General features: G+C 48.7%; 12 protein-coding genes and 1 non-coding gene across 13 annotated transcripts; 6 read left to right on the top strand and 7 right to left on the bottom strand.

Annotated features, from left to right (window-relative positions):
• Window positions 1–174: 174 nt before the first annotated feature.
• BDW43DRAFT_189801 (nuclear transport factor 2 family protein) lies at window positions 175–971 on the top strand. Its single transcript, XM_032039001.1, has one exon. The coding sequence runs from the start codon at window positions 269–271 to the stop codon at window positions 671–673; it is 405 nt and encodes a 134-aa protein (XP_031896239.1). The 5' UTR covers window positions 175–268; the 3' UTR covers window positions 674–971.
• Window positions 972–1,416: 445 nt separating this feature from the next.
• Window positions 1,417–1,821, bottom strand: BDW43DRAFT_314980 (uncharacterized protein; the record flags this gene model as incomplete). The annotated part of the gene is made up of 1 exon (XM_032047959.1): window positions 1,417–1,821. One exon carries the CDS (start codon window positions 1,819–1,821, stop codon window positions 1,417–1,419), a length of 405 nt encoding a protein of 134 aa, XP_031896238.1.
• Window positions 1,822–2,303: 482 nt separating this feature from the next.
• BDW43DRAFT_303146 (putative general amidase) lies at window positions 2,304–4,052 on the bottom strand (the record flags this gene model as incomplete). The annotated part of the gene is made up of 6 exons (XM_032045374.1): window positions 2,304–2,417; window positions 2,500–2,574; window positions 2,632–3,021; window positions 3,078–3,256; window positions 3,296–3,422; window positions 3,468–4,052. 6 exons carry the CDS (start codon window positions 4,050–4,052, stop codon window positions 2,304–2,306), a joined length of 1,470 nt encoding a protein of 489 aa, XP_031896237.1.
• A 360-nt stretch (window positions 4,053–4,412) lies between these two features.
• Window positions 4,413–5,741, top strand: BDW43DRAFT_314977 (M20 family metallopeptidase; the record flags this gene model as incomplete). The annotated part of the gene is made up of 4 exons (XM_032047958.1): window positions 4,413–4,502; window positions 4,553–4,926; window positions 4,977–5,327; window positions 5,423–5,741. The coding sequence occupies 4 exons, from the start codon at window positions 4,413–4,415 to the stop codon at window positions 5,739–5,741; spliced, it is 1,134 nt and encodes a 377-aa protein (XP_031896236.1).
• Window positions 5,742–6,687: 946 nt separating this feature from the next.
• BDW43DRAFT_314976 (uncharacterized protein) lies at window positions 6,688–7,311 on the top strand (the record flags this gene model as incomplete). The annotated part of the gene is made up of 1 exon (XM_032047957.1): window positions 6,688–7,311. The coding sequence occupies one exon, from the start codon at window positions 6,688–6,690 to the stop codon at window positions 7,309–7,311; it is 624 nt and encodes a 207-aa protein (XP_031896235.1).
• A 496-nt stretch (window positions 7,312–7,807) lies between these two features.
• On the bottom strand, window positions 7,808–9,277 carry BDW43DRAFT_322186 (S-adenosyl-L-methionine-dependent methyltransferase; the record flags this gene model as incomplete). Its single annotated transcript, XM_032049512.1, has 7 exons — window positions 7,808–7,844; window positions 7,903–8,364; window positions 8,431–8,586; window positions 8,877–8,907; window positions 8,944–8,971; window positions 9,042–9,152; window positions 9,206–9,277. 7 exons carry the CDS (start codon window positions 9,275–9,277, stop codon window positions 7,808–7,810), a joined length of 897 nt encoding a protein of 298 aa, XP_031896234.1.
• A 673-nt stretch (window positions 9,278–9,950) lies between these two features.
• BDW43DRAFT_303143 (uncharacterized protein) lies at window positions 9,951–11,455 on the bottom strand (the record flags this gene model as incomplete). Its single annotated transcript, XM_032045373.1, has 8 exons — window positions 9,951–10,302; window positions 10,378–10,480; window positions 10,541–10,721; window positions 10,776–10,893; window positions 10,968–11,008; window positions 11,072–11,176; window positions 11,240–11,306; window positions 11,367–11,455. The coding sequence occupies 8 exons, from the start codon at window positions 11,453–11,455 to the stop codon at window positions 9,951–9,953; spliced, it is 1,056 nt and encodes a 351-aa protein (XP_031896233.1).
• A 1,746-nt stretch (window positions 11,456–13,201) lies between these two features.
• On the top strand, window positions 13,202–16,090 carry BDW43DRAFT_303142 (uncharacterized protein; the record flags this gene model as incomplete). Its single annotated transcript, XM_032045372.1, has 3 exons — window positions 13,202–13,219; window positions 14,301–15,074; window positions 15,212–16,090. The coding sequence occupies 3 exons, from the start codon at window positions 13,202–13,204 to the stop codon at window positions 16,088–16,090; spliced, it is 1,671 nt and encodes a 556-aa protein (XP_031896232.1).
• Window positions 13,398–13,479, bottom strand: BDW43DRAFT_t200. Its single transcript has one exon. It is a non-coding gene; the product is annotated as a tRNA-Arg (tRNA).
• Window positions 16,091–16,332: 242 nt separating the features above from the next.
• On the bottom strand, window positions 16,333–18,334 carry BDW43DRAFT_303141 (uncharacterized protein; the record flags this gene model as incomplete). The annotated part of the gene is made up of 2 exons (XM_032045371.1): window positions 16,333–16,361; window positions 16,501–18,334. 2 exons carry the CDS (start codon window positions 18,332–18,334, stop codon window positions 16,333–16,335), a joined length of 1,863 nt encoding a protein of 620 aa, XP_031896231.1.
• A 757-nt stretch (window positions 18,335–19,091) lies between these two features.
• Window positions 19,092–20,649, top strand: BDW43DRAFT_314971 (MFS general substrate transporter; the record flags this gene model as incomplete). The annotated part of the gene is made up of 4 exons (XM_032047956.1): window positions 19,092–19,582; window positions 19,638–19,892; window positions 19,959–20,397; window positions 20,482–20,649. 4 exons carry the CDS (start codon window positions 19,092–19,094, stop codon window positions 20,647–20,649), a joined length of 1,353 nt encoding a protein of 450 aa, XP_031896230.1.
• Window positions 20,650–21,418: 769 nt separating this feature from the next.
• On the top strand, window positions 21,419–22,525 carry BDW43DRAFT_303139 (3-methyl-2-oxobutanoate hydroxymethyltransferase; the record flags this gene model as incomplete). Its single annotated transcript, XM_032045370.1, has 2 exons — window positions 21,419–21,811; window positions 21,887–22,525. The coding sequence occupies 2 exons, from the start codon at window positions 21,419–21,421 to the stop codon at window positions 22,523–22,525; spliced, it is 1,032 nt and encodes a 343-aa protein (XP_031896229.1).
• A 418-nt stretch (window positions 22,526–22,943) lies between these two features.
• On the bottom strand, window positions 22,944–23,544 carry BDW43DRAFT_288294 (uncharacterized protein). Its single transcript, XM_032043265.1, has one exon. The coding sequence runs from the start codon at window positions 23,516–23,518 to the stop codon at window positions 23,192–23,194; it is 327 nt and encodes a 108-aa protein (XP_031896228.1). The 5' UTR covers window positions 23,519–23,544; the 3' UTR covers window positions 22,944–23,191.
• Window positions 23,545–24,106: the final 562 nt, after the last annotated feature.

Below are 24,106 nucleotides of genomic sequence, written 5' to 3'. Positions count from 1 at the left end.
ACTTTTGACCCACTATTGTTGTACTACATAGGGTCAATATAGACACCTGATTCGGCATCGTCCGGAGCCTTCGCATCCAGACCCACAACACATCCAGCCATCATTTATAAAAACTCCACAATATGCCAATATAAACCCCGCATTTTCGTAGAATCCCAGTGATCATTATCCTCTACTTAATTCGCACTTGTTCAGCGTCCCACAATACCATACCAGAACAGCTCCAGATTTAGCATCGTGATATAGCAACCCGCATCTAAATTCCTCCATGGCTGCCTCTCAGAGCCCAGCCCTCACTAGCGACAAACTCGCGGAGCTACCGAAAAGCTTCTTCGTGGCAGTAGATGCCAAAGATATCGATGCCGTGGTCTCGCACTTCTCCCCAGACGCCACACTCACTGTCCAAACTGGCCATGCCACGTTCACGGGAAGGGATGAGATCCGTCGTATGTTTGCGGATTTCATAAATGGCTCCAAGCAGATGCTACATGAAGTCAAGAGCATCGTGGTCGATGAACCGAATGGGAAGGTTGCGACTCAACAGCAATACACTGGCGAGCTGCTCGACGGGACGCAAAATGATATGTACAATTGCAACTTCTTCGATGTGGGCGCCGATGGCAAATTTACGCGGGTGATAATCTGGATGGCTGGGACCAGTCCGTTGAAATAGGTGGTGGGAAACGGAGTGTCATACTTGCATATTCTAGGGGTTCCATATTTAGAAGGAAACGAGGAAGTTGTTGGGTTCTTTTGATCTTTTTGCACTCTATGGTCTTGCATTTTGCTGCGAATACTTTTGTTCGCCTCACGGTTTTTTGGGTTGCTATATATAATATAGAGTGCAGTGATATGGATAGAAGACTAAAAACGAGAGGACGGCAAAAGCAGTTTCAGTGGGCCTACGTGTCGAAGCTTTTGAGGAAATCTGGAATTCAGCTCTTGCGCATCAACTTGGCATCCAATTCTACACCCTTGGTACTGGTTACTGATAAACTATTTAGACGGAGTATTTATATAGGATTAGAACCCTATTAGTAGCAATCATTCCATATGACCCAAATCACTAGGAACACAATGATAGTCCTTTACGATACCATATAGGAGGTTTCGGACATGTTTTACACGAATTGAAGACCTCGACAGACAGTGGCTTTCTTTGAGAGACCATTGATAAAACAGAGCACTAACAGGAGACGCCAAATAATTATGCTATATGACTAACACATGGATGATGAAACCTTCTCCTAATCTTCCAAAGGTGGGCTTGTATGCCTAGTACCGCCGTTAGTCTTGTACATGCTGCTGTTCGCTACTGAAGGTATAGTGTGTCCTCACCTAATAACGTATATTGCTATTGCATTCTGGAAGGCTGAAATCGTGCTAACGTGGACGCGGATCCCCAGCTAGACGGTCCTAGTACCCTTGTGAGGTGTCTCTCGAAACGTTCATCATGCACGAAGCATCCATTATGGAACTCCATTGAGACCTCGATGCTCCTGCCTCACCCTTTTTAGCGGACTCTGGTTGTGGACTTTCATGCTGGTCGAGATTCTCTAGTTCTTCTTGATCTTCTGGCTTTGCTTGTTTTTCTAGCTTTGCTTGTTCTTTTCGTCCCTTTTTTTTATTGTAATCTAGGAATGCATCGAGAATTTTCTCCGTCAATTCGGGCATAATCCATTTTTCAGACTCCACCTGTTGACTCTGCGATCTCGACTTTCGGGGAGCTGCAGAGGAGCCATTTGAATTTGTATCATCTATATCCGATATTTTTGCTAGGTTCTCGGCAGTTAAATCAAAGCTTGACCTAGAGTTATCCATTGTGGGCTGTTAGGGGTTCTTTATAACTAGTATTGCAGTCGTGGATCTTGCTTCGACGGTTACCATTTGTCACGATTTCGCCTGTCTCATAGTGCAAAAACGGCAGGCGCCAGGCTCGATATAAAATCACAGCCATATTTCTTCCTTCAAGCCAAACCTCGAAAGCGACGGCACTTTTCATAGATATCAGGAAAAGGGAGACGAGAAACATTCCTCATTACTTTGTCAATAGCCAGCTTTATTGCGCCGCGTTTTTGGATGGCTCATTGTCTTCGAGTAGATTATGTTCACTATGTTAGCTCGCTGGCAACGTGGACTGACTATTCGGCTACGAGATCGATTTAGGGCAATCTGGGCTACTCCGCAGGTTGACAAATCTACTATATTGGTGCAGCGACTACACATGCTAGTGAAAGGAATTTGATTGTGCTCTGCTACTATGCTCTGGATTCCTGATCAAACCGACCGAAAGTATACTTAGCTCACGCCAATTTATTCGCGAGGACGCTCTCAACGACCTTGGCGTGCTGCATCAACCTTTCATCCTTCAGTCGACGACCGGTGAGCTGCACATGGCAAGGGGCGTTTTCAACCTCCTTCGGGAGATCTATTATGGTCAGTAGGGAATCATCGGAGAGGCCGATAATCTCAGACGGATTCTACTTACATGTGAGGGACATAGTTCACATCGCGCACGAAGTCCACATCAGCGACCTCATTCGCCTGTCCGAAGGGAATAATACAGGCGGGATACTATTCACATATTGTCAGCTCGAGCACTATGACAAGGCTGGGGTGCAAAACACTTACATAAACTAAGTTCGCCAGGACCGTATATACCGGAACCCCATAGGTGTCATGAGGAACAGCACAGTTCTGGTATCCGGCGCCGATGATCAAGTCGAGGTTATTTTCCACATACACGCGATGCATTAGCTCCGCCACATCTGCTCGTGTCACATTGAGATCGAACATATCTCGTAGCGTCGGTTCTGGATCGCCACGCTCCAAGTTATAGGTGTAACGGAGCGATTTGATGTGCGGTTCTCCACCGCTGAAGACATGCTGCTTCAATTGCGTTTGATCGGGATCAATCCGGAAGTAGCGGAACGACGTATCAGACGCTTTGGCGATGCAACGAATCTGGGTGGAAAGGTCCACGATACGATGTCCTGCTGCTGCGAGCTTTTGTACCGCTTTCTCCAAAGTGTGTTGCATATTTGGATGTAGGGTGTCTGGGGGTCTCCTGGGAGAACCCCTATGGCGAGGTTCGGGGCAGTTGGAGGAGCCAATTCCGTCCAGGGAATGCCAAGCACCATGTCGTCGAGGTCATCAACAGGTGCCTCCATGACCACCCGCAGGAAAAGCTCGGCATCACGAACGGAGTGACACAATGGTCCCGCCACGGGCGCTATGTCAGTCACGCCTGGTCGGGCTGCACTCGTCTAGCCGGAGTAAGGCACGCGACAGATACTAGGCTTGAAGCCAAATGTGCCGCAGCACAAGGCTGGGATCCGGATGGAGCCTGCGATATCGGTACCTATGCCAAGGAGAGATCCACGTAGAGCTATAGAGTGCGCCCTCCCCACCACTGCTGCCTCCTGCAGTCAGATTGCGCCGGTGGGATTCAGCACACGACCAAGTACGTTATTCTCGGAATCGGCCGTCATCATCATTTGAGGTACGTCGGTCTTGACGTACAAGACAGCGCCCGCAGCCAGAAGGATTTCCACTGGAGCAGAGTTTTGGGTGGCTTCGGGACGGTCGAGAAACGCGACCAAACCGAGAGAGGAGTGCACGCCACGGATATTGAATGTTTCCTTAAGGCTGATTGGCAAGCCATGTAGTGGGCCCGTCGGCTTTCCAGTCCTAGTCAAGTGCTCGTCTAGCTCTTCAGCGCGTGCCAAAGCCTGTGGGAACATAGTCTCCGTTAAGCAGGAGGTAAGCTGCTGCGCCATGGCGGCACGTTTGCAGAATGCAGTCGTAACCTCCACTGCCGTGACCTCTTGGGTCAGTAGTTTATCTCGTAGGGCAGTAGCATCGGCGGCTTCGGTGATAGCCAGTTCTTTGGGGGTGAGGATTCCGCAGCCTTGAGGGATAGCCAAGACACCTTGCTCATCTTCAGCAGCCTGTTGCAATATGGTTGCGGGCAACCGCCATTCACTGGGAATCTTGGCAGCCGCTTCGGCCTGTTTCGCGGCAGCTTTCTGTTGCCAGTCGGAGATAGTCATAGTTAATTACAGTTCAATAAGGAAGATTGAGTTGATATGAAGATGTGTCCATAAACTGACTCGGAAGCGTTACTTATACCCTACCCTTCGCATAGTAGTCGCGCAGCCAATCGTACGCTTCTTGCGCGCCGGGGGACTTAACCGGCCTATCAGTAGATCGGATTAGCCCTAATGAGAATTGTCGGACAACCCGGTCAGGACCCATCGGCATACAGTGAAATCTTATTCCGAGCTATTAAGATAGTATTTATTCTATTTCGAAAGCTATATAAGCTAGGTAACATAAATAGTAGCTGGCTAAAAGCAATTCCCCGTCTTCCGAAGAGCAACTAGACCTTCAAAGTCAAGCGTTCAGGATCTATGACCGTGATATCTAAGCAAGAAGTCCAAGGGGCGATCGATGAGTATATCGCTGCCTTGCACCCCTCTCTGCGCGAGTTGAATCTCAAGGTAATCCAAATTAACCCTACAATTTGGTAAGCTTCTAACCACGACCCCAGATTCACCAATGCCCAGAGTTGGCTTACAAAGAACGTCGTTCCCACGATATACTGTGTGAATTCCTCGAATCGCAGGGAATTCCCACTACCCGCCATGCCTACGGTCTAGAGACAGCATTCGAAGCCCTAGTTGGGGATCCCCCTGGCCGCCGTGTCAATTTCAACGCCGAATACGATGCCTTGCCTGAGATCGGACACGCGTGCGGTCACAACCTCATCGCGACTGCCAGTGTCACCGCATTTCTAGGCTTGGCCTTCGCTATTAAGAAATTCGGTCTTCCGGGGCAAGCACAGTTGCTGGGAACACCTGCCGGGGAAGATGGGGGAGGTAAAATTGACCTCGCCCTTAAGAAGACCAGTTTATCTCTAATGATGTACGACAACCCGCCCATTCCCCGTATATGAAATAGACGAACCTTTGAAGGCACCCTATGTCAGACGAAGAATTCATAGAGGACAGAATCTTAGGAATTGCAGGTCAATCCTGCAACTCCTGCTACGACATCATTGCGATCTACCACGGTTTCAGCGCCCATGCCGCGGCCAGTCCCTGGGAGGGAGTCAACGCGCTGGGCGCCGTCGTAGCTGCTTACAACAACATTTCCATGCTACGACAACAACTCCGCCCAGACGAGCGAGTGCACGGGGCAATTCTGCAAGCGCCCAGCATCACCAATGCCATTCCCGAACTCACCCGCACGAAACACAGAAATACACCATTCGTAGTCGTACAATCGAACGAACCCCGATTGCTCGGGGCTCGCGTGCGTCAAGTGTTTGGAAGGAGGAGCCTTGGCCACTGGGTGCAAGATCGAGCTGGAGGAAGATCAGATCTATGCTGACTTAGTGGTGAACCCTCCGCTTTTGTAGGGGTTTCACAGAGTATATTAATGGCCAGGGAGTACGGCTTCGGACGATCGATGAGGGCCTGATGGCTGGATCCACCGACCAGGGAAATGTATCACAGATAGTGCCGGCTCTGCATGCCTTGGTCCGCATTCCGGTCAGTAATGGCGTTAAGAACCATACGCATGAGTTTACAGACGCAGCTGAAAGCGACGATGCGCACCAGAGGACTGTTATAGCTGGGAAAGCCATGGCGATGACGGGACGGGGGATTTTGATAGACGAGGGGTTTTACCGAGATGTGAAGGATGCCTTACCAGTGGCAAAGGGAGCTTCGCACTGATTGTGTGTTCTTTTTTATCTAGCTTTAAATAAAATCTAAGTCGTTCATTAAATCAATTTGATATGTTTCTTTTAATTGGAGCTGGTAGTGGAGACCCCGACGAACCGGCCCAGTACGAGTTGCCAATCAGTGATATTTGCGCCCTGATTATGGAGATGCTTATCAACGAATCGTGCATCGTTTCCCCCGGATTTGAGTACAGGATCACACGAACTAAAAGAGGGCGCTGAAAACAGAGACGCCGGTGACATTTTGCACGGTATAAGAGCAACCTGGCTTAACACTGCTCAGCATGGCTATTACATGCAACCGATTCATTCCTCGAATATGTCTCCAATTATATCTACCGATAGCAAGTCACTCCCTTCAGTCAATGCCAAAGGAGATGCTGGGCTTGCAGGCATGAGCAACTATGCCCCACAGCAAGACCAACGTCGAGTGCATCGGAAAGTCGATTTGATTCTGCTACCCTTACTTAGGAATTATTATCTCCTGCAGTTTCTAGACAAACAGGCATTGAGCTATGCTGCTTTACTAGGACCGTTAAACAACACTAACTTGACCGGGCCACAGATCTCTTGGACAGCCTCCATATTCTACTTCTATTACATATTCTAGTCATACCCGACAATGTATCTGTCAGTGCGGCTCCTCGTTGGCAAATACCTTGCTGGAACAGTGTTAGTTCTCCACAACTTCCCTTATCTATTAAATATTCCGGCGCAATAGGCTGACCTATACCCGGCACCAAGTTTATCTGGGCCGCAATACTCATGTGTCATGCTGCCTGTAATAACTTCACCGGCCTCATGATCGCGCGATTTTTGCTAGGCGCCTTGGAGGCATCTATAGCATCTATAGCACCAGGCTTCTCACTGATAACTAGAATGTGGTGCAACGTTGAGAGCAGCCTGTGCGATATAGCATTTGGTTCTGTGGTGACACAATGGCCACACCGTTCGGTGGGTTGGCCTCATACGGCATTGGCCGTATTGAGAGATACTTGGAAGCCTGGCGTTATCTTTCAATTTTCGGCGCCACCACCGCAGCCTGGGACCTCGTTATGCTCGTCCTTCTTGCCTGGCACACCATCCCAAACCTTTGGTTCTCACAAACAGAGCGCGAGATCGCCATGCAACGCATGTTGGCCGATGGCCAGGGCAGAGGCATAAAGGGCACCTATAAGCTATACCAAGTGCTGGAAGCAGTGCGTGACCCCGCAACATGGCTCCTCGCGCTGTACACATTCTGTGCGAACCTGGCCAGCGGCGGCCTTCCCGCGTTCGGATCACTAGTCATATCCGACTTTGGCTACGATGGGCTCCAGGAATTACTCATCCAGATGCCGGCTGGCGCAGCGCAGCTTGGATTCGTTATACCCGGTGCAGGCGTATGCTCGTGGATCCCTAATATGCGAAGGGTGATGATGGCCTGCGTAACCATGGTCAGTCTCATGGGCATGGTGCTGATGTACGCTCTTGATTCTGCGAACCAGGCAGGCCGGGTCCTATGGCAGGATCTTCCCTCAGTTTGGCTTTGTCAGTCACCATGCCGCTGTAATTGTCTTTGATTACTAGTAATGAGGGCGGGTTCACGAAACGGGCTGTAGTAAATGCGTGTGTTGATCTTGTACTGCGCTGGTAATATCGTTGGTCCACATCCTAAGGGGATCAAGGCAAGCCTTGTGGGATTTTGTCAGGCGGTGCTTTGGGATCTTTCCTTGCGGGTTTATCTCATTCAGCAGAATAAAGCAAGGCAAAGTGTGAAGATAGCTGAGCGTGACCTACCACGAAGGGAGTTATTGCTAATAGAGGACAAGACAGACTGGGAGATCTCATGGTATTAGTACGTCTTGTAGTCTTGGTAAGCCCGATAAGGATTTAGGAATGAGCTTAGTGAAGCTGCTAAGACTGAGTGCCACTAAAACAATGCGATTATGCAATAAACATCATGTTCCATAAAGCATTGCATCATCCGTGAGTAAAGGTAGGAAGCCTATGTCCAATTGAATCGCCTCATATTTTAATTAACATTGCTTGAGAAACTGCGCACTGCCGTCGTCTGTTTTATACTACCCCAGGCTTTCTGCCGTACACAACGTACCTTGAACAGCGGTTAGGAACACGTATCCTTCAATGAGAACGAGAGGTGAGGTACATACATCTTTCCATAGATATGCAAAGCTTTATTACGAAGCTGCTGCTTCACAAGAGCCTGATGCAGTTTGGCCTCAGATTCTGGCCACCCTAGCACCTGTGTGTACAACCGCAGCCCATAAGCCTCCACGCCCTCTGGAGCTTGCACATACTGCCATCTCCCAATCTCCTTAAGCTTCGGGTCCTTTGGCCATGGTCCATACGGCAGCACGTAGACCCTCTCCGTTACATCTTCGAACCCGGCATTGTTCATCCAAGTCTGCAAAAGCGGAGCCACGTTCATCGGTCTTCCAGTGATCTCGCCGGCTTTGTTGATGTTGTCGATATATTCTCGGTAGGGAGAGTCCTGTTTGAATGATCCGTCATCGCTGTAGGCGTCTATAGCAAACTCGGCACATTCCAAATATCCACCTGGCTTCAGATGGTCGTATGCCTGCTCCATTAGACGACCCCAATTTCGAACACACCTAGAGCAACGGCTATGAGCTTCCTGTAGTGTGGACACTCGAGTATAAGCATTATAATATACTTACCCTGAAATCGTGCGAGCATGTACGAAATCAAAGAAGTTCCGACGGTGCATCCACTCGTTTTCAAAATCATCAATGACGAATTCGACGTTCGGAGGGACCCACGAAGGCTGGATGGGACTCAGATCGTTTCCAATAACCTTGGCCGAGGGGAAATGACTATATGCCGTTAGCGATCCTTTGCTACGTAGGCGTCGCTGCAAAGGCCATACTCAGCAACGTCTATCGCCCAGATACCCGTGCCTGTTCCTAGGTCCAGAATGGTCTGAGGGTTCTTGATAGGCGAGATAAATAGCTCTCCGTGGAGCATCACAAGAAACCTCAAGATAATCAACGGGGACTCTTTTTTCTTTTTTTTCATCCACTGACACAGAACCATCGACTTACATGTGGTGCACCTAAATATTGTCAGTAACCTCAGTATCACTGCTATTGGGAGACGCCTCAACCGACATACCAAGTCAAGGCGATCCTGCTCGGCTTCATCATTTGGCATGCTATATTATATATCAGTACTGAAAGGTTCCCAGTATATCGTACGTATCTGTTACAGATATTGTGCCTTCCGGGAAAGTCAGTATAGTGAGTAGGCAAGCTGTTTTATACAACAATACCTGGCCATATCTATGATATCGCCGTCCGTTCTCATACTCGTAATGCAGGATGGACGAGGTGAGGGAAGTGGTATCCGATTGGAGGGTCTCATTATAGATACTGAACTCTTCCTAAACGGTCGCTTTTAACATACTCCGATACATCGGGTGCCTATTCTCCTTACATCTATAGGGATCTCGCGGGGGGTATTCGCGAATGACTCTAACGAACGCGATGGCCGGCCGTCTGCAGCCATTTGTAGAGACGTAGGTCGGTGTAAATCGCATGCTACGCTTGCACAGAAAATCCAGGAATAGAAGAAAGAAAGAAAACAAGCAGCTGCGCAGAGGAGTTATCTGTGACCCTACTAACCCCTCCTATATATGGGTGTAAATCGCACCCCTGACCTCGTCCTTTGACAACTCATACGCACATTATTAATAGATAGCCAATATCATCGTCAGTTACCCGAGTCTGTCATACCTTATTCTATTCCAAACATTACCCTCTTATGCACTACACCGAATATGAATGCATAGATGGTGCCGCCCTCAACCGTCGTGGGCGCTATTGGCCTCCTCCCCATATCAGGAACACACTAACGACATGGATTGCCCGTAGGTGCGACCTCAATCATGATCACCAGGTCTCACCACCACTTGCCCAATTAATCAGACAAAGAAATACCTAGAAACTGATCACTCATTCCTTTCATCACAAAGAATGGATCCTTCGCCAAGACATAATCCCCATCTCCCACCCAATCAGGGCTTCAAAGTGCTTTCTCACCTCTATGAACCTAAACCCATCTAATAATGCAATGCTCCCATGCCCTTAGCCAAGCCTAAAGCTCCTAAATTCCAAAAAAGAAAAGCCAAAAAAAAGAACTCCATCTCAAAAACTCCCTTCAAAACAAATCCAACCCATATCTAAGCCAAAGGCACTCGTTTCCCGTAGGAAACCCGAAACTCTGTAGTCTGCACCACCCCATCTTTCTGCCCGCACAAAAAGTCAAAACTGTCAACAGATCTATGCCTACTGACGGTATTCGTCCGGGTCTGTCGTCGTGCTGCTTCCAGGTTACTGAAATCCGTTAGAGCCTTCCGTGCACCGCTTCCCTGCGTATATAGATCGTTGAGTTCGTGTTCGTATGCGCGCCTGTTTGTGAGGCTGTTGCTGCCGAAATAGACCTTGAAGAGGGATCGCATTGCTGGGACGGAGGCGCAGATGAGGGACATGTTTATTTCGAGGCAGGTGGTGAGTTCGGCGGCGGACCAGTGCCTAGAGATATAGAGATGGGCGTGTGAGATCGTAGCAATAAGAATGTGAGTGGGAATTCTAAGGGAGGAGACTAACCATTGGAAGTCTTGCGATCTTAGCGCCATGACGGTTGTGATTTGGCGGGAGATTGATGCGCAGATGGTTAGGATGCCGATGCCAAAGGCGATTATTAGGCCGACTGTCACCCTTCCTTTTAGTACTTTCGGGCGTATTGTGAGGATGTAAGATATGGACTCACTTTTTCGGCGACGGTTTGTTTGGAGCTTTCTTACGATGGGAATTGGGAGAAGTGCAAGGAGGATGTCTGTTGTGACGTGGAATGCGCCGTTGAAATAGTTGAAGCTCGTCATGTCAAGGCATCCTTCTGGGTATTCGGGGGTCCATAGGCGCGACATCGGTTTGCAGATGAAGATTGCCACCTAAGTTTGTTAGTTGGTTGTATTTTGCTAAATAGTCGGTGGGTGCGGACGAACGAGGGTCGCTGCGATTCCATGGCTAAGTATAACTGCGCCAACGACGTAGAGAAATCTAACGTGGGTTCTGTTCGAGGCTAATCGTAGGTATAATGCGACCATACTGCCTTTAGCCAGTCTGAATATTTGGTTGATGTCAATGTTAGCCGTCTTCGAAGGCTGTACGCCGATGGAGGTGATATGGAGCAGTACCCGAGACTGAGGTAGTAGAGAACCTGCGATATCCATGCCCACTTATACATATGTCAGCGCTACGTCCAAATAGTCTAGTTGTTGAGTTAATGAAGGAGACGGACCTTGCGCGTACATTCATGCTGGTTTCGTGTCAATTCTAGAATATGAAGGCCAATCCCGCATTCGTACATATTGGGCACAGTTACTAACTCCCCGATCGCGACAATCTATAAGATCGAGGGGTGAATTACCATCAGCCAATGAAATTGGATAGTTTGAGATAAACTTACCGAGGCTAAAATGATTAAAATATCATCAGCTCCCAACTTGCCCAGCAAGAATTGTCGGGCGTATAACCTACACATTCATCTCAGCTGTATTAGCCTCACCTCATTCCACACCATCTATACCACACACCTCAAGCCGACCATGATCATAGCCACCCCGAATATGATATAGCATCCGATTTGGAGGTCCTGCTGAGACCCCGGCTTGATGGTGACCATTCTGAAGAGCAGAATATCACATGGAGCCCAAAGGTGATGTGAGCTCCACCGGCAGGGTCAAAATCTATATATCTCATGTCGTTTACCTGCAAGTGGGTGTTACAGGACTTTATAATGCGGAACTATAGTCGGGAAAGGTCCGGATGAGCTTCTCAATATGGTCTAACGGCGGCAGATTTGTATCCTTGGGTCTCTATATTGTTCGTTGAACTGTGGGCCACATGCGCCTGAGGACCCTACGCTAGGCCCAGAACGTATGGAAAGTATCAGATTAATTAAACTCGCCTTGTAAACGGTGGGCTTTTAGGTAAAGGACCCTCCGGGCACTCCCTTGTTAGTACACCCCTCAACCTCAACCTATACCAACAACCATCATACTTCTGCCGCCGCAGCAACGGCGAATACACTTATTACTCCGTACAAATTTCAATATTCCATCATGTGTACGCTGTACACATACTCTAGTGGCTCAGGCTGTAAAATCGGCTCCACCACAGTAAAACTCTAAATGTTCCAGACGGGATCTAGGGTTACTCTCACGTGGCACCCGACACGAGGGGTCGACTCCATAACCCTTCTGGTCAAGTATTTCGTAAGAGTGGATGCTTAAACGACCCTCGGGGGAAAAAAGGAATGGGTCAACACGTCGATGTTATCAATGGCATCCATCCGGGGCGTTATCTACGGCCGACTCCGAGGCGATCATCGGCGAATCGTGGGCTCACTCGTCCTGGATGGAGGTCCGTGAAACGGTGAAAGTCTGGCAACTTCGAAAATACATACGGGTTTAGCATCGCTTAGCGTGTAGAAAATCCGGTAGATAAGCTAATTAGGGAAAAGTCTAAGGTGATTCATGCCACATGGTCGTGGTTCACATTTGTATTCTCCACAGCCAAGATACACTATGTAGCCATAACCCCGCCTAGATTCTTGTCAACCCTAAATTACCACTATTTCAGCTTCTGATCTATTCTATATAAACTACGCGAAATCGATTAGATAATTACATCAACCTTTATATATATATATATATATATAGAAACGCATATTTAGTTTGGTTCAAGAAATCAGACCTATTTTATATATCGTTGCGAGTATCTAGAATCGGCGCTAAATTATATGGTATCTACACAGCCAGGCCATCAAAGGATCAATCCTAAATCCTACATACACAGCCTCTTAAGCAAAGTCTCTCTAGACGGTCTGTCATATTCTCAGTTCATAGAGTTGTTCCTCACGCATATCTTGCAACTTGCCGAAGCGACCGGTCTTGGATTGAACGGCATTCAGCACTACATTCGATTCTCAAGGGAGTAGAGTCCTTAAAATAGAGTATATTGTCAACCAAGATTCCTCGTGGTATCTTCGATGGCGGGTAACTAAATGTTGACTCAGTCTTTCTATAAGAGGGGACCCTGCAAAGCTGTCCCATCCTCATTAGGGTTTGATTGACTCGGGGCGAAACACATGGGGCGCGTATTTTAGGTTGACCGACGCATTCCGGTGCTTTAGATCGCTCAAGGCCATTGATGAAGTAACCAAGATCCATTAGGCTTATCTTAGTTTGTTTTGACGGAATCCTCCTTGTCGAGCTTTAAAGGCATCTTTCGCCGCTATCGATTAGTAGTAGGCGATATAGATGACCCGAGGCAATAGTGGCACCTCCTTTACCCCCTTTCCTTGCGCTGCGAATATATCTACTCCATGCATAATACTCGACTTTGTACGCCGGGGGCATCCAGATGTATGGCTCCAGTTGTCCATGTACTACGATGTGGTAGTCCTCTCGCAGAGCAGGTGTAGCGGGCGAGAGATGATTGAACGAGAGGGGGAAGGATGGTATCGTGTGGAGAAGCATCAGAGTATTTTCGACAGACTTTGTCCGACTTTAACCTATGCTTAAAGAGGGAAGACAAAATGAAAAAGCAAAAACAAAAAGAAACGACCGAGACGCGACTCGAACGCGCAACCACTGCCACATTCCGGAACCGGAAGGCAGCGCGCTACCATTGCGCCACCCGGCCGCTTTTGATATTTTGGCTATTTCCTTTAGCTTTATAAGCCTTAGTTACTCTATTAACCTTCTATGTGGAAATTAACTCAGACATTCTAGCCCAATGAACTTGGGTCAAGGGCCATATCTTCCTGTGTATGGCTATAATTTGGAATCTAATTTATTGTAGCATGTCTTTGAACCATCCTAGTGCATTTTCTAGGGAAATTTTTGCGGCATTCTGTGACAGGTATGTTGCTAGCCAAAAACCAACCATGGAAGATATATAAATTTCCCCACAGCTGCTATGGATATTGTCACTCATTTGCGCCGTAAACTATACTTGTCCATTCCCATTTCACCCTCTAAACGCTCCTTAATAGACTACTACAGTATCTAAAACTTAGCATTACCTTATATCTTTTATAGACTCTCCGAGCACAACAAGCATTGGGGGGATATCACCATGGCATGGCCTCAGGCATACCATAAATCGGATGGTGCCTGAGTGCCTGGGCACTTAGGCCGCCACCCTCCAGACCCATAAAAATACGAGTTGTGAGCCTAGGCTAGTCCCCCATAGGAAAGGCGGATGCAACCCTCACTTACAGGCTCAAGCGGATAAAAGTCCAGAATATGGAAAGGAGAAAGAGATTAAATATCTCCAGAATCCTTGGTTGTAATCTGAAAGAACCAACAATAGTTGTACATAGGACGTGAATATGGGTAAGATAACTCCACGTTGGATGGCAGGTTACTCATACTAACTCGCTCAACGACAGGATACTCTGAGGTACTACACATTCATCTTTGGTTTAACCATGAAAGTCACCTGCTGATAGACCCACCCAGATTTACTGCCACCTATGTGGGGTGAGCTTCAATATAGCTCGCAGCCGTAGAGTTGACGAGCCATTTACAGCTGCATGGGACTACACCGGTAATCATCTGGGGGCAGATGACGAAATACTCTGGGAGGATTGTGCCGAGAAAGGTTGCAGTTACGCTGTCTTACCCGGCAACAACGAACAAGATGATGATCTTGTTAATGACCCTGATTACCTCCCTAGAGAGGAGACTATGCATGAACCGTACGAGTATGTCTCTGACTATGAGTCTACCGACGACAAGATGCTCGAGGAGCCAGAGGAAGACACTACGGAAGAGAATGATGAAGACAACATCGAAAATCAGTGGTATAGTGACTGGCTTTCATCATTCCCACCCCCAGAGGAGGCTTCCGGAGAGCCTATTTGGACCTTAGATACGGCCCCGAAAAACCATATCATTTTACCGGTGCCCGAGAATGGCGAAGTGCCCGAGAGTTCTGTGTGGGAGCCGGTTGAGCACATTGCTGGCCCCGATTGTTCGGAGGTAAATGCGTATAGTGGACGGAAAATCTCACTCGAAGAAATGAGAGGCTGCCGGACCGCGCAATGCCTGATCCACAAAGGCTCCTGCGGCAGATGGCAGCCGGACGGACTCGAGCAGGACTGGGAGAGATCAGGAGATTTTTTCCTGTCTGGTCTTTGCGACGGTATGCCATCTCGTGATATGGGTGGCCCGACGGTATTTCCACCAAGAGGCGGTATTGATGGTCCGCGAGTTGAGAACATCGTATGGGATGTGAGTCTTGCTAAACCCTTGCTTTCCCCGTGTTCTAAACGCCGCCACCATAGAATCATTCTCCTTGTAGTCCAGTGTCTGAATTTCCATTCTTCCCTTCAAATTGACCAGAGGCTCATTTGATTCATCATATGCAGAATTATGAAGACCCAACCGTCTATAGCATACCCTTCCACCCGTGGTGCTTCGACATTTATTCTCGCCAAGCAAAGTGCCACTTCAACCACCTCAACCTCAACGGCCTGATGAAGTGGCGCAACACAGAGTCAACATTTGAAGATTTCCACGAATTTCCTCGCTGGGGAGAGGTCATGTGCGCACAGGAACAGTTCTGGAGCCACAACGCTGGGTGCGAGTTCCTAGTTGCAAACCCGCTCTATATCCCCAAACTACCATCTATTCTACTAGCTGCCGTTAAAGACAACAATGACTTCAGTCCACAGAATGGAGCCTTTGACCTACATCAAACGACTGAACGCGATGCGATGTTACTAGATTTAATGCAATGCTCGACCGACCCCCTATTAGCTCTACCACGAGAGATCCGACTCATGATCGTTAAATCCCTTGGGTCTCGCGATATTGCGAACCTGAGACTTGCCTCGAGAGCGTTCCAGCAGCTTCCAGTATCTGTATGGTATCGTCTTATTCGCGAGGAAATGCCTTGGTTGTGGGAGGCCTGGGATGAAAGCGAATGCGTTCATACGCCGTCGTTGTGGACAGCTGTTACTGCGGATGAGGTCGAGATGATATACAAGATACGGGAACACCAAATCAAGGTCGTCACGGAAGAGTATCAAACAGGCGAGCTTGACCCAAACGTCATCGACGATATGGTTCGTTGGCCTCCAGCGGTACCGCATCAGATAAAATTACCCAGAGCAAAGACGAATTGGTATGAGGTTTACACTGAGATTAAGCGAAATTGGGGTGAACTTAAGGGTCTGAAGAATCGCATGCGAATTTGGGAGGACGTGGAAGAGATTATTGGGCGCATCAAAAAGTATCAGACCTGAGATGCATGTATCATAGTGAAAATAACACCCCATCCGTATCAAAACGTGGTAGGACTGGAATATAATTGTAGTTAGTAAGGATAGGAATGCAGCAATAAAGACTAGGTTAACATTGGTTTATATCATTAGTAGTGAGGCTAGCGGCCTAATGCCTCTGAGATAGTTTTTCTTCCGTAGATTGCCATTCGTAGATTGCCTACTCTCTGTACATGAATAAGCTCATAGATTAATCCTCACTTTGGTCATCGTGGCCTGGCTAGAAAGTATGCACCTGTTCGGAGCCCGGTTGTTATAGAATTAAGCTGGTAATGTGTCTTCAGCCAGAAGGTTATCCCACAGCAGATCAGACTCGGCAAGTGGCATGTGCAATAGGTCGCCTGTTGTAGCAAAATTCTGAGACCATATTTCACAAAAGGGAAAGAGACAGTTTGCTTCTGGGACTGACATCAGTTCCGCCTCCTGTCTCAATGTTGCGATCCATTTTGGATTATCAGCATATGTCTGGTCAAAGGGGTCATTGTTCCCGTAGGCGATCTGACGAGCTTTGTCTTGAACCATCTCGTCAGTGGGGTGGTTACCCGCGGCAGTCTGCTCACGTATATAGGCAATAAGGTCGCGCCTGAGATTAACATAGCGATTCAGGGCATTCGGCACGTCCATGATGGCAGGCAAAACTTCATCACCTCCAGTTGCAAGAGCATCCGTGGTCTTCCAAGGGTCCATTGTGAGACGCTCATGTCCAACGAGATAGGCAGGCATTGCATTTTCCACCAATTTCATAATGCCAGGATCGAAGCCCCAGCAGCCCTTCCATTGGATCATATCTGCGCCCTTCTTAAAGTGGTCTGCGACATGTTCTACTCTTTCCTGCCACGTATGAAATTTCGCATTGCAAAATCCGCAGCGTGAGTTAAGGCGAGTCAGGGAATCGCGCCATTGGTCCATGGTGAGGTGATAGTCCACATTGTGCATCAATCTGAGGTGCTGTCGAAGATGATCCTTTCGAGCAAATGTCCGTTGTTCTGCCGACCTTTCTCGACACGCGAGGTAATCATGGGTTTCGAGGTGAGTGGAATCTGCGTCTGGGGCCTGGCAAAATACACAAACGTTGGTGCCATTAACCTCAGTAAGACCACCCTGGGGTGCGCAGATCCACCGATCGACCGGTAAGTGAAGTGCCTTTTCATGTCGCTGCCAATCATATTTGGTATTGAAAGTATCGGAACAGAAGGTGCACTGAAACGGCCGTCGGGCCTTCGAATTTCGCTTACTCAAGGCCTCGTTTGGAGGTGGAGGTTTCCGGCGCCGACGGCGAGATCTCGTAGTTAGGAGAGGCGTGGGCGGTCTTTGTGAGGTTTGATTCGACCGACTGAATGAGATATCTGAGCCAGACGAGTGACTGTGTTCGTAGCTGCTGATCGAAGGCACCCCTACTACAAATGAAGCACTTGAGCTGTTGCTGGATAAAGCTTCTGGTGGAGCTGGATATGAGATACTAGCGTCAGAAGTATATGGGATATCCTCCAAAGCTTTCAGAATGTCGGATGCTGCAGCCGGTTCACTTTCGGGGGGTGAGTTTTGCCAACGCTGGAGCGGTGATAGTAGAGTGTTGTCCGTGTGGTTTGCCTCTGGAGTAGGCTCACCAGCGATCATTTTGCGCCGACGAGCATTGGTAAACCAGTTTGAGATCTGGCTCACTTCTAGGCCGGTTTCATGCCTCAGCTGGTTCTTTTCTTTCTGGGTAGGATATGGATAAGCCTGGTGCTGTTCGAACCATGACACCAAAGTTTGCACAGCCGTCGTGGATAGTCGTCTGTTCTTTCTCTTATGGCGTTTCCTGCTGTTGGAAGTTACACTCAAGGGCCCTGGCTGAAGGCTCTCACATGAGGAGCTTATGTAGGGAAGCTGCTCTGAGCCTGTTCCGTCAGAAAGCTCGGCATGGCTGAGGGTTGGCCAGAACCCAAAGCTGCCGCCCAAGGGGACTGAAGAGCGACAGTTTATGTCTTCATATGGTTCACGGGGTTCTGTAGGTAGATACCACTCTATCTCTGTTTGCTTAAATGCCGTGTTACGCCTGAGCTCTTCGAAAGAGGCATGGCTCGGAGGCTGGCTGGGATGTTCGACTGACTCATCCAGAGACGGTCTGTAACCTATATTACCAGCAAGGGCGTTCTGTGGGTTGAGAGGCGGCAGCAATAGGACATCTTCGCAGATTTTAGGAAGGTCTTCGTGAGCGTGCTCCATCCGAGTTTGCCTTCCGTCGGGTATTCCGCACAAGAGCCCAATCCTTTTCTTGATCAAACCTCGCTCGTCGCTTCTCTAATGACTTGGAGATACCGAGTAGTCACGATAGCTTCAAATCTCCAACGGTGGCCCCCAAAGAAGTTGGAAGGTGCCCATTAAATGACGAAGTTAATTGAGATTTGGTTCCATGGTCCGTGTTTTAGGGTATGATGAGAATTCGGCCTCTGGAGCCATAACTCCGTACGCCCTGTGTCATTCCTTGGACCCACTTCGAAGGCTGATCGCTCACTTTATTCGGCCGAAGAACCTACTTAAGGGTCTGTCCTCTTTGCATCTCATACGCTGCAGGCGTCCTGAGTCACTCCTCACATGATTTCTATGCGTGGCCCTTGACTGTTAGCTAGCCACTAGATAGCCAATACTCCTGGCCACTATCTTATTTTTTATTTTTCAATCTTTTTTATGTGTCCCTTCTCTTCCCTCTGGGCAGATCTCATTAATCGGCCAATCAAATCCTGTGTCCCGGCTTAGGTGATCTAAATCCTTGGCCCTAACTAACTCAAGCAAAGAGACTCATTTCTTTCTTTCTTTCTTTCTTTCTTTTTTTTTTTTTGGATATCTCAATCTGGGCTTTTACATTATACGCTACCTCTCCTAAACGGGGGGGAATATGTGAGTAAGGCGTCTACCAGGGCTCTTTCGAATTATTGTAAAATAAACGGCACAAGAGCATACTTTCCTGCACCGGAACAAAACAATGGCATCGAACGCGCTGTCAGTTTCTACAGCCATCGAACTGCAAGAGGGCACACAGGTTGAGGGGAGACTAACAAAACCCTCGGGCGATCGTACCCCAGGAGAGAGCACAGATGAGCTATTGCAGGCCTCGCTCGTTGCCGACGCCGAGGTTCCTGATGGAGGTTACGCCTGGGTCGTTATATCTGCATGTGCGGTCATTACCTGGTGGTTCATCGGAACCTCCTACTGCTGGGGTGTTCTGCAAGCGGCACTGGTAAAGGAAGGAGTATCGTCTACTTCTACTTTGGCTTTCATAGGTTCGCTTGCCACGTCCTGTATTTCTTTTCTGGGCATCATCAATGCGAGCGTGATTCGGAAACTCGGCACAAGGGTATCGGCTTTACTCGGTATCTTCTTGCTGGGCTTGGGAGAGGTCCTCAGTGGGTTTGCGACCAAGAACGTTGGTGGCTTATTTGCAACAGCTGGTGTCCTCTTCGGTTTGGGAATCAGGTAAGAAAGCTCATTTACTACCTGCTTTTCAGCATAGAAAGCTAACGTGGAAAAGCCTCTGCTTCATGGTAGTTTCTGCAATCCCTGCGCAGTATTTCAGGGCGAAGCGCGGTATCGCTAATGGGATTGTATACGCCGGAGGTGGTCTTGGGGGAACCGTCATTAGTTTCATCATGAATGCCTTGATTAATAAGGTCGGAATCGCGTGGACATTCCGAATCATCGGTTTCATGATCTGGGGCACAGGCCTACCAGCGGCGTGCCTGATCAAAGAACGAGTACCAATTCGGCGCACGGCATTTGTGGAGTGGTACGTTACGCCCTGTGGATTTCTAAGGTATCCAGTTTCTGACTTCGTTCCTGTTAATTTGTTCAGGCGCTTGTTTCGTGATATTCGATTTGCCTTGCTGTTCGCGGCTGGAGCGATAGCAACATTTCCGCTTCTTGTCCCCCCATTCTTCCTCCCATTATATACCGAGTCACTGGGCATGGCATCGGGTGTAGGTGCCGGGGTGGTTGCTGCATTCAACTTCTCCTCTGCTGTAGGAAGATTGATATGCGGCTTCTGCAGCGACCGACTGGGGCCGCTGAATACCCTGTTCATGTCTCTTTTACTAAGCGCCTTGAGCATGCTGATCCTGTGGCCTGTTTCGACGTCCATTGGCCCTTTGATTGTTTTCGTCATTATCAACGGAATGGCTAATGGTGGTTTCTTTTCGACGATGCCCACTGTTGTCGGAAATGTATTTGGCTCCGCTCGCGTGTCTGTCGCAATGGGTATGATCGTCACTAGTTGGGCTGGTGGATATCTAATGGTATGTCCTCTCTTCTATTGATATTGTCCTTGGCATAGTGCCGATGTTATTCGCTTTTTCTCAAAGCTAACCTTTGAACTGTAGGGTGCCCCGATTGCTGGCTATATACTCAACGCGTCTGGCGGAGAGGGAGGTGGCGTAGGGGCATATCGTCCTGCCATATTTTATGCCGGAGGCATGGCCCTCAGCGCATCTGTGCTGGCTATTTTCATCCGTCTAAAGACGGACGCACAGCCGTTCAAAAGGCTTTAACAGTATCACAGATTATGTTGATTGTTGACCTATTGGGATGAGTTATGTATGACCGATCATTGACTCACCAAAAGCTCTTGAGATCCCAATTCAAAAGATAGTTTTACTTTACATTATAATATAAAAGTCTGGTTATTAGGGCCTTGTACAAGAGATCTTGGCTCTATTCATAGATTGTATCAGATTGACATTTGGCCGATGCTATCTGAAGGTCTTCAGTGCTTGTCCATAATTCGTCTGTATTAGCTCAGAGCTCAACTAGATAGTGAGGAATCTAACGCGGTAGTTAAGTATGGTAGGGTTACTTGAGATCTGGCTGTTCTGTTCAATTCCACGACGACCAGTGTTTATACTACCACACTCTGCCACTTCTCATGGGAACGACAAACTAGGAAAGACTACATGAACGCATCCCCTGCTTTGCCCATAACCCCCAATGAATGCATACCGCAATACATACGATTTATCCTCCAATGTGGACTCGTCGTTGGCTGCAACGGATCGGCCAGACGATCCACTCCTGCGATACTCGGGAGTACGCAGCATATCCCAGAACGCCAACCCTGAAAAGACCACAAAAACACATCAACAACAACTTACGAGACATTCCCCTCCCCTCTACGTTCTTTTGCCGAGGTTAAGCATTTTTGTGAAGCTATATAATCTCACCTGGCGCGCCACCACGCCACTCCCTGCCCTTCCACTACTACTCCTCTGGTATAGTGGAACTCTTTGATATTGCACCATCTGGACTTATAACTTCTACAAAATGGTCCCTAAATCCATCCTCTCTCACGTGGCCTCATTGCACTCTTCATCTCGACCCGGTTACAGTATCGCACGACGATCCCTTCCTCTGGTCTCCGTACCCGTCCGGAATAGCTCCTACTCACCCTTCGGCAAAGCCCCCCTAGACCCCCGCAAGAAAGTAACCATCCAAACGCTTCAAAACCTCTACAAGAAAGGTGAGCCAATTGCCGTCCTGACAGCACACGACTTCCCCAGCGCCCACGTAGCCGACACCGCAGGCATGGACGTGGTCATCGTCGGCGACAGCCTGGCAATGGTTGCGCTGGGAATGGAAGACACAAACGAAGTGACAATGGAAGAGATGCTTGTACACTGTCGGAGCGTATCCCGGGCCGTGAGAAATGCCTTCACGGTTCGTCCCTCTATCCTCTATCTCACAATCTACTCACAAAACAACACAATCCTAATACCCATGACATCCAACTAGATTGCAGACCTCCCAATGGGCTCCTACGAACTCTCCCCCGAACAGGCCCTCCAATCCGCCCTCCGCATTGTCAAAGAAGGCGGCATGAAGGCCGTAAAGCTAGAAGGCGGAGCCGAAATGGCTCCTACCATCCGCCGAATCACCCAGGCTGGGATCCCCGTCTTGTCGCATATCGGGCTTACACCGCAACGGCAGCATTCGATTGGTGGGTTCAGGGTCCAGGCGAAGTCTGCGTCGGGCGCAGTTAAACTTCTGCGAGATGCGCGTGCCGTGCAGGAGGCTGGGGCGTTTATGGTTCTCATTGAGGCGGTGCCGGCGGAGGTTGCTGCTCTTGTTACGGAGAGGTTGCGCGTGCCGACGATTGGGATTGGGTCCGGGAGTGGGTGTTCGGGGCAGGTCTTGGTGCAGGTTGATATGGTGGGGAATTTTCCGGTTGGGAGGTTTATGCCAAAGTTTGTGAAGACTTATGCGGATGTTTGGGGGGAGGCGTTGAGGGGGATTGAGGCGTATAGGCGGGATGTGAAGAGTAAGGGGTTTCCTTCAATTGAGTATACGTATCCTATTTCTAAGCGGGAGTTGGATGAGTTTCGGGAGGTTGTGGATGATTTGGCTAAGGAGGATGGTAGACGGACTGAGTAGGCCGGGGTAGTTCTTTGGTGGCTTAGTTATGTGATCGTCTGTGTTGTTATTCTACAAGTGGATAGAATAGACATATGTGTCTAAGGGTTTGTAAGAGGTGTTTATAGTTAATCGACATAGTATTTAGTGCGAAACTAGGACTACGATGGAATACCTACAACACAAATTTCGGTACCTGCCAATCTGAGACGGGCAGCTTCAACGCTCTGGTCACATTCGCACCCATGAATCCGCGACAACGGTGTGTGTAAGGACGCCCTTGTCCACCAGGGGAGTCTGGACATTATCAACGCAAGCCTTCCATCCAAGCTGGGGGAAATTCGTCCCGAACATAACCTTTCGCCGCCCAGTCGTGTGGGCGAACTGAAGAAATTCCGGCGCATAATACTTCGGAGACTACACGCTGGTATCAATGTACGCATTTTTGTGCTTCCAAGCCACGCTGACCGTCTCCGCAGCCCACGGCCATCCGACATAGCCGCATATAATTTTCAGCTCAGGAAACTTCAGAGCGATAGTGTCGATGTATGGGACTGGGCGACCAACTTCACCAACTTCACTGGGACATAGAGGACACGTGTGGTTCATCTATGTTAGGAGGGGAATGTCGAGCTCAATGCACTTGACGTAGAGAGGCCAGTAATGAGGATCAGTAGGTGGGAGATTTCACGGACAGGGCACAATTCGCAGTCCTTTGAAATTTTCTACCTTCACGTAATATTTCAGCTCTTTAACTGCATTGACTGGGTCATGTAGATCGACGGAGCCTCGGCCGGAGATGTGATCCGGAAATGCCCGTGTATATTTGACCCCTTCCTCGTTGGAGAAGATGGCGGATCCCGGTCGGTGCCATGCAGACAAGCAAATGTGCGAGATTCCCGCTTCATCTATCAGCGACACGACCTCCTGGGGAGTTCGCTTGCGGTTGGCCCATTCGGGATCCGTGTGGCTGTAGGTAAAAAGGGGTTTCGTCTCGGGGATGGCGCGCTGCATAACTGAAAGCTGTTAGGACATGGAACCCATACAAGCTTAGGCCCACAATATCTGAAACTATGGGAAGATGGCTTGGGACAACACACTCCCGGTAGATTGGCCTAAAAGCCAACAATGCGGTAAGAGAACCTTTTGGTAGCCATGCTGCATGCGATTGTACAAACTTGATCCCATAGCGTCTTGAGCCTATCTTGCCCTCTATGGTGACTCAACAGTCCTTATATCTCTTGAATCCATCCTCAAGCAGGGATGTCAACCGAAGCATATCTCGGCAGCTGTCATAGGGCGTGCAAGCCCCGCACCTGGAATGTTTCGATGGAAGTGCATACAATGGAAGAAGGGATCACTCAGATGGAATTGTACGCCCATATCCAACGAGGAAGAGATAAGTGGACGTGGCGCGAGAAACATGTGCTCACGAACGAACGAGAAAGGTATTAGTAGCTGTTCAAACGGAGTTTCGGACTACAAGCCCTATTTCCGCGATCTTTACTTCGTCCAACCTGTGGCTGTAGTAGACTGTAGGGATAAATTCCTCGGCATTTGGAGAAAGATTGGCTGCCAAGAATGAGTGACTTGGCTAGGTTG

This window comes from Aspergillus alliaceus, assembly GCF_009176365.1.
Source record: "Aspergillus alliaceus strain CBS 536.65 unplaced genomic scaffold BDW43scaffold_53, whole genome shotgun sequence".
NCBI lineage: Eukaryota > Fungi > Ascomycota > Eurotiomycetes > Eurotiales > Aspergillaceae > Aspergillus > Aspergillus alliaceus.
The sequence above is the reverse complement of the archived record's forward strand: the minus strand, read 5'-3'. Positions and strand labels throughout refer to the sequence as shown.